The 9,218-nt window shown below is 44.7% G+C and overlaps 1 protein-coding gene across 1 annotated transcript; it reads left to right on the top strand.

The window, feature by feature from the left end:
- Positions 1 to 1,324: 1,324 nt before the first annotated feature.
- Positions 1,325 to 8,758, top strand: LOC124660186 (protein PHOSPHATE STARVATION RESPONSE 2-like). Its single transcript, XM_047197981.1, has 9 exons — positions 1,325 to 1,547; positions 1,774 to 2,424; positions 2,846 to 3,047; positions 3,128 to 3,204; positions 3,287 to 3,326; positions 3,411 to 3,468; positions 4,153 to 4,222; positions 7,994 to 8,198; positions 8,281 to 8,758. The coding sequence occupies exons 2-9, from the start codon at positions 1,834 to 1,836 to the stop codon at positions 8,298 to 8,300; spliced, it is 1,263 nt and encodes a 420-aa protein (XP_047053937.1). The 5' UTR covers positions 1,325 to 1,547; positions 1,774 to 1,833; the 3' UTR covers positions 8,301 to 8,758.
- Positions 8,759 to 9,218: the final 460 nt, after the last annotated feature.

A 9,218-nucleotide genomic window follows, 5' to 3' on the forward strand; every position in this document is an offset into this window, starting at 1 on the left:
CTCCGCGAGGAAAGGAAAGGAAGGTGAAAATTCCTTTCAATTCTACATCTTCACGAGAATACTAGATTTTTTCACTCTAGCTTCCGAACATTGATATATGTAGGAGAGTACTCAATACAACAAGTTGATTGTTTAATTGTTTATGGGAGAGGTATGCTTCTCTGGAGTATAAGATGTGCTTGAAATAATGACAACAATATTCACATACATTCAAATGAAACTGAAGTTGAACCCATACATTTAGAACTTCCAAAGAAACCGAAGAAACCAAGTACTCCCACATCTGCACGAGAAGGTGTGCTCGTGTCTGATCCACCATATTGTGCGCTCCAGCAACATGTTGGTCTTCGGTGGCCACGAAGGCAAGATCGCCGACTTGAACCAGTCCCACGACACCTCCGCCCTGCTCCACTCCAATAGCTTTGGGCCGTCCTCCGCGAGCTCCAGTGGCGGCGATGGGGGGGCTCCAGCAGCGGCGGGCAGCGGGTTCCAGCAGCGCGCGACAAGAGGCAACTCCAATAGTGGTGGCAGAGCGCGGGAGGCCGTTGACCCTGCGGTGCGAGGCTGCGAGCTCTACCGGGAGGCCCGCCGACGGGAGGCTGCGAGGGACGCGGGAATCTGCAGGCGGGAGGTTGCTAGGGGCGCGGGAATCCGCATGCGGGAGGTTGCGAGGGGTGCGGGAATCCGTCGGCATGGGGCTGCGGCCGCGAGCGCGGGAGTCCGCCAGCGCCCGCGAGGCTGCAAGATTCCAGTGGAGATTTGATGGTGACGTTTTCGAAATACAAACAGTCAAAATGTAAAAAGAAAAAGAATGTTTTACACTAGCCCTCCAACACCTAATTTGTGGCTAGAGGGAGTATTTCAAATTATTTTTTATCAAAGTACATCTCTTTACATCAAAACTCGCTACATATGCTACTCGGAGACAAGCATTTGACCCACATATTTATAACATGGTTTTATAACTTCGAGTGTACACATGTAGTACATAAGATTGGATTTTTTAAGAACTTCAATTTTTTCGTTTGTTAGAGAAACCCCCGAGGTATGCGGGCTCATTTTGCAGTATCCGCCTAGTGGTCAGTTTTCCTTTCACAACTTAATTATTTTCCTTTTACAATGGGGTATTTTATAATTTGCCATACTTTTCTTTACACCTCTATCATTGTCACTGACATGTGATGGTCACTTGGCAATTAATAGAGGATAAAAAATGTGGCAAATTATAAAATATCCCTTTTACAACGTACTTCCATTTTAATCAAAAAATCTGCCCTCCGTCTCCATCCAAAGTCAAAATCCCCAAAATCCCATCTGGGGAAAAAAAATCCCCAAATCCAGTTCCACGGTTTCCTCCTCCGCCGTCCTGTACCTTTCGTCTTCCTTTCCCGAGGCATCACCTACCCCAATCCGGGCATCTACAGCTGCGGCGGCCGTGCCCTACCACTCCTCCGCCGCCCGTCGCCGCCGTCTCCGTTCCAGGTTCAACCTCAGCGCGTCCATGCCGTCTTCAACCCCATCGGCAATTTCGGCCATTGGTTTCTGAGGTACGAGCCCTCCGCCAATTTTGGCGCACCATCTGGATCCGCCCCTGGGACAGATTAATATACCTGCACAGTTGTACTGCTGTTGTGAAAAAGCTCCAATTTTTCTTCGCCTGGAGGATTCGATTGAGACTTCGGTTCACATGATGTCTTGAAATGATTATCCATCTGTTTCGTGCTCAAATTTGCTTCTTTCGTATCGATGGTCAATTTTGTTCTCTTACTGCAGGTGCGTCAGCCCTAGAACAGGAGAGAATTTCCGAATCCAAGGCTTTGGGCCTGATTGTAGATGGAGAGGATGACCACCAATCCGTTCTACACTTCTGGAATCCCGGTAACTGTGCCATCGCCTCTGCCTTCGGCCACTCTGGATGAGAACTTCCCGAGGCTTCCGGATGCGCAGAATGTTCTGATGGAGAGAGAACTGAGAAGAACCCCTCTCCCACCTCATCAGAGTAGTGTTGCCCGTATGCGTGGGCAGGTTCACCCCAGTACTGGGTCTGTTGGCCCTCTGTGTTCGCCCCAGGCTGTAAGGTTCTCTTCAGTTCCGAATCCTGAGCAATATACCAGCGCCAATCCTTATACTTCTCAGCAAACGCCAAGTAATGGAAGTTCTTCAGCAATGGTTTATGGATCGCATCACGAAGGCCTTGAACCTACCTACACTGATCTTCCAATGGATGTTGGACCAGCATGGTGCCCTGACCACATCATGCTTGAATACTCTGATGGTGTCCCTGCTGGAAACAATTTGACTGCCATCAGTCCTATTGCATCTACAGATGAGCTTGCCAAGCAAACTGAATGGTGGACAGAATTAATGAACGATGATTGGAAGGACATTGCTGACACCACAGGTGCTGCTAAAGCTCAACCGCAGGTATGCTGGTTGATTCTGCCATTTTGGCGGGTTAACTTGAGGTGTAGCAGCTGCTCCTCTTTAACTTACAAACTATGCAGCTGCACTAAAATCAATAAGATGTCAAGCTTAGGATTGGTTTAAAACATGCTAGTTGTGTGTGAACTGAAGAATTAATTTTGCTAGGTTTGCCGTTGGAGCCCATTCTTCGTATAATGTACAATATCACAAATTTTGTTTCAGGTTAAAATTTGGAACATGCTTAGCTCCTACTGGCAGATTTTAGCTGAGCTTAAAATTAAGCTTATATCTTGGGTGGTTAAAATTTGGGACATGCTTAGCTCATTTGTTTTCTGTATACAGTTTCATCATTTTTCTTCACTTTTACACTTGATATTATAATCATGAGACTAAGTGTTGACTTACTTATGCTTGGAAACAGGCTGGGCCGCCTGTGCAACCATCAACTTCAGTTCACAAATCAGCCAGCCTACAAATAGTTCCATCTCAATCTGTTGAACCATCTGTAGTTGCTGCACCCTCACCCTCTGCCAGCTCCAATACCTCCAAGACACGCATGAGGTGGACTCCTGAACTTCATGAGCGCTTTGTGGATGCTGTCAATATACTTGGCGGCAGTGAAAGTATGTATTGTTTGATGTTGATCTTTTTTGCTCCATTTATCAAATGCACGCATTTGACATTTGTTTGATAATTCTTGCAGAAGCTACTCCGAAGGGAGTACTGAAGCTAATGAAGGCAGATAATTTGACCATTTATCATGTAAAAAGTCATCTTCAGGTCTGTTGGTCAGCTCTATTGCTGAGTATTATTGAGACAAGCCAGAGTTATCTATTTGATTTTGAGTTGACTTGTTTTGCAGAAATACAGAACTGCCCGATATAGACCAGAATTATCTGAAGGCATGTCGTTTTCCATTTCCCTGTAGATTTCTTGAAAGCGGTTTCTTAATCATTGTACCATGTTCATCGATGTGAGATTTTCAGGTTCATCAGAAAGGTTAGATGCCTCAAAAGAGGAGTTGCCATCTATAGACCTCAAAGGGTAAGTTTGCAACCTATGTGAAACCCAATTAACCTATTTTGACGATACTGGTGTCACATGCCATGAGCAAACTGAATTGTTTCCTGCATTTTCCAATACATAAATGTCTGAATTGAGAACGGTATACCATCATATTATCATCGCAACTAACTCTAATGAAAAAGGTGTTGGTTGCAAGGAAAAGGAGCAAACAATTTGTACTAACATGGATGACATTTTGTTGAGCAGTAGTCCTGTTAGGTCATCACTGTTCATCACCAGTTTACAGCATTATATTCTGTGCAGAAAGCATCTTATAGGTGATTCATTAACGGGTGTTCATGCTCTCTTGTTTTTTTCTTGGACGAGTGTATCATATCCATCGTTTCTTCCTGTGACATGGATTTGGCCTTCGAACCTCATGTGTTCCAATTGCCTCATTAACTCTATACCTAGCTTAATTCTCATTGCAAATATGGAATGGCTTACAGTTTTAGCTAATCTGATAGCCACCTGCAAATTATGTACTCCCTCCGATCCATAGTAAGTGTCAGGGCTTTCGTTCAATTTTGTCCAAATTTGAACTAAAAGCCCCGACACTTATTATGGATAAAAAATTGAACTAAAAGCCCCAACACTTATTATGGATCGGAGGGAGTAGTTGTTTCTGTTGGAGCCTGAGCATTAGTTCTTGTATCCCTGCAGGAGTTTTGATCTCACTGAAGCATTACGTCTCCAGTTAGAACTTCAAAAGAGGCTCCATGAACAGCTTGAGGCAAGTACCAAATTGCTCCTTTATAATTTGTGTATTTTCTGCTGGGGGAGGCTTTACAATCTTATTGCATATGTATTTCTAGGACTTCAACATTTGAAATTCTTGTAGTTAGCTCCACTTTGGCATAAAATAAGGAAGCAACCATATAGTATAGTACTAACTCTGTCTGATTTTTTGTCCTTTGATCTTTATGTGCATGGAGTTGCAATGAGTTAATATTTAGGCATTTTGTACAGTACAAATGTTTTTTAAAACAACTTTATGTACATGTGTTGGTATAACTTAGAGGTGCTAGTAACACAGTTATTGTGTTTCCCCATCATTATATTTCGCTCTGCAACATGATCTTGTCTAAATTTGGATGTGTCCAATTTGAGATTTGTTATCTGTGTGTTAAGTGCGAAACTACTCTATTGCATGCTGCTCAATTCAATATTCTTTGATAAGAACAAAAGTAATGCTTTCAGAAAAGGATAACTACCATATTAGCTACAGTTTAATCTCATAAACTGCAACTTATCAGATTCTTTGGAGTACATATACATAATGGCAACAAATAATGTCTGACTTAATTATAAGTACTCCCTTCGGTTCAAAATAATTGCCCAAAACTGGATGTATCTACACACTAAAACATGCCTAGATACATCCATTTTTAGGCAATTATTTTGAACCGTAGGGAGTAGATGAGTTTTTCCTGGGCAAATTGCAGTAAGTATTTTATTAAGTTCGTTAACTCATCGGGTGATGAAACCTTGGAGTTTGAGCATCTCGTATCTAGTGGAGGGAAAACGCCAACAAGAATTTCTAGCTCTAGATCATGTCTAGGAATCGAGTCCAGCACAATAAGGCATTATAAAGGGCTCTCTTTTTCCATCTCGTTCTTGTTTTTTGCTTCCTTTTTTTTCTGCTGGGTTTCAGATCTAGCCTACGCCAACTTGCTTGGGAAAAAGGCTTTGATGTTGTTTTTTGTTAGATCATGTCTAGGAATCGAGTCCAGCACGATAAGGCAAGGTTCAAGTAAGCGGAAAAAAGAGGACGCTTAAGAACGCTTATGCGCGAACCGTAGGCCCTCCGCATCGCTTAGGGCCTAAGCGGTTAGCTATGCGCTAGGCGCGGTTATGCGGAACGCTTAATTAATTAAGCACGACTATGCGCGCTGCAACGGAGAAAATTGCCGCCGAAGTGGACCGAAATAATTCCTGCGGGAGCTTGCGTGCAAGTGCCGGAGAACTGCACGCGGTAAAATGGGGCGCACGGGAGGGAAATTGGGCCTGGTAGCAGGCTTAAGCTATGAGGTAGAGCTTGATATGGGACCTGTCCAACACATCTCCCATCCCCTCCTCTGCTAAAGCTTCTGGCGGCGCCGGCGGGACTGAAACAGAGCGCTTGGCTAGTTCCTCCGCGATACAACTCCTGATTTGGGATCAATCTGCTGGGATTTTTTCTAGGTACTGCTAGTTCTTTGGCCTACAACTCCTGATTTCTCCTGGTTTCTGGTCACTCCGTTGACTAAGTCTGCTTAAGCACGCATAAATCGCGTAAGCGCTGAGCGGAAGGCCACCGCACCGATTACGCTTAACGCTTTTTTGAACCTTGCGATAAGGCAGTATAAATGGCTCTCCTTTCAGCTCAGCCTTGCTGCTTGGAGTCATGTACGCCTGTCCAGCCCCTCTACCAACTGCACTGTTAGCATCAATGTGGCGCAACGTTGGAGCCGCTCACTGCTGGTGTGGCAACTTTGTTCCTGAACCTATGCTGCTGTGATCTTTTCTCCCCCACGCTCCTCCTGTGGCTGCCATGCACATCTGCACCAATAGCCTCCAGATGCTCTGCCAGGCATTGATGGGAGTTGTTGAAGTTTTCATCCCCTTTGATATTGTTACCTCTACCACTTTCTTACCAATGCGCCGCTTGAAGGAACCTACCGCTTTCACCGTTGGCAAATGAAGCGGCAGTGGTGGTAAGGTGTAGGGATGGGGTTTTTTGTGAGAGGAGGTTGCAAGGACTAGACAGAACAGTGGCTAGTCATGTGAGAGATATTTCTTTACTTTTATATATTGGCTGGGTCCCACAAAAAGATGGTGAACTCCGAGGGGCTAACCACAGGAGATGGCGCAAGCATTAAGTGCTAGCAGTTTGTCAGTCTTCAGTTCTAATAAAGTACTCCCTCCATTTTAAAGAATAAGGCGGCCTCATTTTTCGTGCTTTTTGTTTGACCAAGATTTACGTTAAATATATAAAGGTTGTTTATATAAAATTAGCATCATTAGAAACTGATTTTCAATACGAATCCAACGATACTAATTGCATATAATGTAACCAAGATTTTGTTGCTCAATTTTTATGGTCAAAGTTCATCTTGGAATACATGTGCGCCTTATTCTTTGAAACGGAGGTAGTAGCTAAATTGAAACTCTAGCAGTTCGTCAATTTTTAATTCTAATAAAGTAGCTAAATTGGAAGTCCATATCCACGGGAAATGGTGTAAGCACTAAGTGGAATGAGAGCTGTTTAACTGCTCGGAGAAAAATGTGTTAGTGTTACCAAAATGACTTTCGGTAAGTCATTTATATCAGCAAGAATAGTTAATGGCTCGATGGTGTCGGCTAGTTTATATCACAGTTCCTTATTGATGTTATACATGCTTTCTATGCCTATTTATCAATTTTTTCATGGATTTCCATCTTTTTCTAAATTTTCATAGGGCTCTCTTCTTTTCAAATTTTATCAGTGAGCTTCCCTCATCACATTTTGCTTCAACTCCCTTTTGCTAAACCTTACTACAAATGTTAGCTTTTCGATAGTCTCTTCGTCTGCACACTTGTGAATGCAGGAACTGAATAAAAGCCATAGATAGGTTGTCAGTTTTGGTGCATGTACACATTAAAATAACAAAATGGTGAGCTGAATTTAAGTTCCAAGTTTTTTAGAGCATCTCCACTGGTCCTCCCAAAAATCTGTCTGGCAACATCGCAGGCAGACTAGTTTTGGGAGCGCTTGCAGCACATGGGTGGCAAATATTGGTGTAGTGCCCACACTGGTGTCTCCAATAGAGAGGCATGTGAGAGAGAAAAAAGGAGAGGGGGGAGGAGAGTGAAGTAGTGGGGCTGTTGGATATTTGACTGACATGTTGGCCAAATGGGAGAGAATCCAACGTGGCATGCATGTTGGCGCCCCCAATAGCCTCCTCGAGAGCCTGGAGTGAGTTGGGACTGCCGGACAAAGTTTTGTGGTGGGTTAGCTGCCGGCAGTAACTTAGGTGCGCCGGTGGGAGCGCATTTTCAGACGGGGGGACTTGTAGAAGCTCTAGAACCTTGCCACCCACATGTACAGATCAGAGCATACTGTTCTTGTTTGTATGCTCGGACCTGTTATTCTGGTGTGTCTTGGTATAAAGGTTATGCTGTATTTATGTAACTCGTTTGGAACCTGTCTTCTTTAGCTGTGCCAATGTTATTGAGATTCTGACCAGCCCACTCCCATGATTGCATAGAGTAGCATTCAGCTCTGAACATGAGATCGAACTCCTGTGAGAACAGACTGATTCTTCATATGAAATCACACAATTTATATGGAACTGTAATTTGCGAAACTTCCAGATTTCTATTTGATATTTAGTTTTTCATAAATAATTTTTATAAGTGCCCAACTAAGTTGAGAGTTAATGTGTAAGGTGGTAAGCCTGCTGATTACAACTTGTGAGTTAAATTTAGCCACGGAAAAGTGCGCCTTGACCTTACTCTGGTTCCATCCTTACGCCAACTGCAGGTCCAAAGAAATTTGCAGCTGAGAATTGAGGAGCAAGGGAAGTGCCTTCAGATTATGATCGAGCAGCAATGCAAACCAGGTGCAGACAAGGTGCTGGATGCTTCGACCTCAGCAGAAGGATCAAAGTTATCTTCTGACCCCAAAGAATCTTCTCCGGTGAAGGATGTTCCAAACAACAGTCAAAATGGAACAGCGGCGCAAGCAGGTGCGATCATCGACGAAAGGCTTTTGTATGTTTATTATGATGAGTCATTGTAGATTATTTGATTTTTGACTTTTCGTTCCAGAACCAGGTGATAACGAATGAAGATCTAACCAGGCTCTCCCCAAGGTGTGAACCCCATTGGCCATGAAGTTGGCTTGACAATTCGACTGGCTGCTGTCGGACTAAAATCAAGTCGTCTTTGTTCTTGTGGAGGAAGAAGTTTAGCAATTCTATGAACTAGGTTTAGCTGTACAGTACCCACAGACACGGCAGCGATGATTCCGTGCTATGTGGATGATCTAGGTCTCCAGAAGGCTGCGCGAGCAAATTCGCACTGATTTACTGCTGTGAGGGGGTTGACTTATTGCTTTCTTCGTCGTTAGGAAGTCAATAGCTTCTTAGGCATTTGGTCATGAACTAGTTCAAGTGTCTGTTATATTCTCTGCCACCTCGTGTGTTTGGAACATGCTTTATGGTACCAAATACGGCTAGGAATATATTATTTACCTTTGTTTCTTACTTCTTTTTACAGTGGAATAAAAACTCTCCCAGTTTCTACACCTGCGGTGTAGACCAGACGAAGTGAATGTGTGCGAGGTGTCCAGCTTCAACTTATGGCACGGTGCTCCTTTGGCCTACTATGAAGGTGCCAAGTCGTCTACTGAGCCAAGGTTCGTGATGGTATTATGCGCGAGCTCACACTGAAAGTAGGTAGGTAGCCTCCGCCGCTCCTCGCCGCCGGCCGTGGAGGCCCCGGCGCTCCCCCCCTTTCTCTCTCCCCCTCCCCTGGCAAGATCCATGGCTGGCCCCTCCTCCGCTGGTTCAGGCACCGGGCATGCTAGTGACGGCAGAGGTCGTCGCTGGCAGCCGGTGAGTCCTGGATCGGCCTCGTCGGCCAGCTGTGGTGAGCGTCCGATTGTTTCAGGGCTGGGGCTCTCGACGGCGTCGTCGCGCTCGGCAACACCGGAGCACCCGGCGCGGGATCTGGCGGGGGTGGCCACAGCCGCCCGCCGCCCAGTT

The sequence above is a fragment of the Lolium rigidum genome, chromosome 6, assembly GCF_022539505.1.
Source record: "Lolium rigidum isolate FL_2022 chromosome 6, APGP_CSIRO_Lrig_0.1, whole genome shotgun sequence".
NCBI classification, from domain to species: Eukaryota; Viridiplantae; Streptophyta; class Magnoliopsida; order Poales; family Poaceae; genus Lolium; species Lolium rigidum.

Excerpts from the sequence above, each read along its gene's own strand:
- LOC124660186 (XM_047197981.1), top strand. The coding sequence starts at position 1,834 with ATGGAGAGGATGACCACCAATCCGTTCTACACTTCTGGAATCCCGGTA. Across the intron at positions 3,048-3,127 it reads TATACTTGGCGGCAGTGAAA|AAGCTACTCCGAAGGGAGTA; the intron begins GTATGTATTGTT and ends TAATTCTTGCAG. Across the intron at positions 3,327-3,410 it reads TAGACCAGAATTATCTGAAG|GTTCATCAGAAAGGTTAGAT; the intron begins GCATGTCGTTTT and ends TGAGATTTTCAG.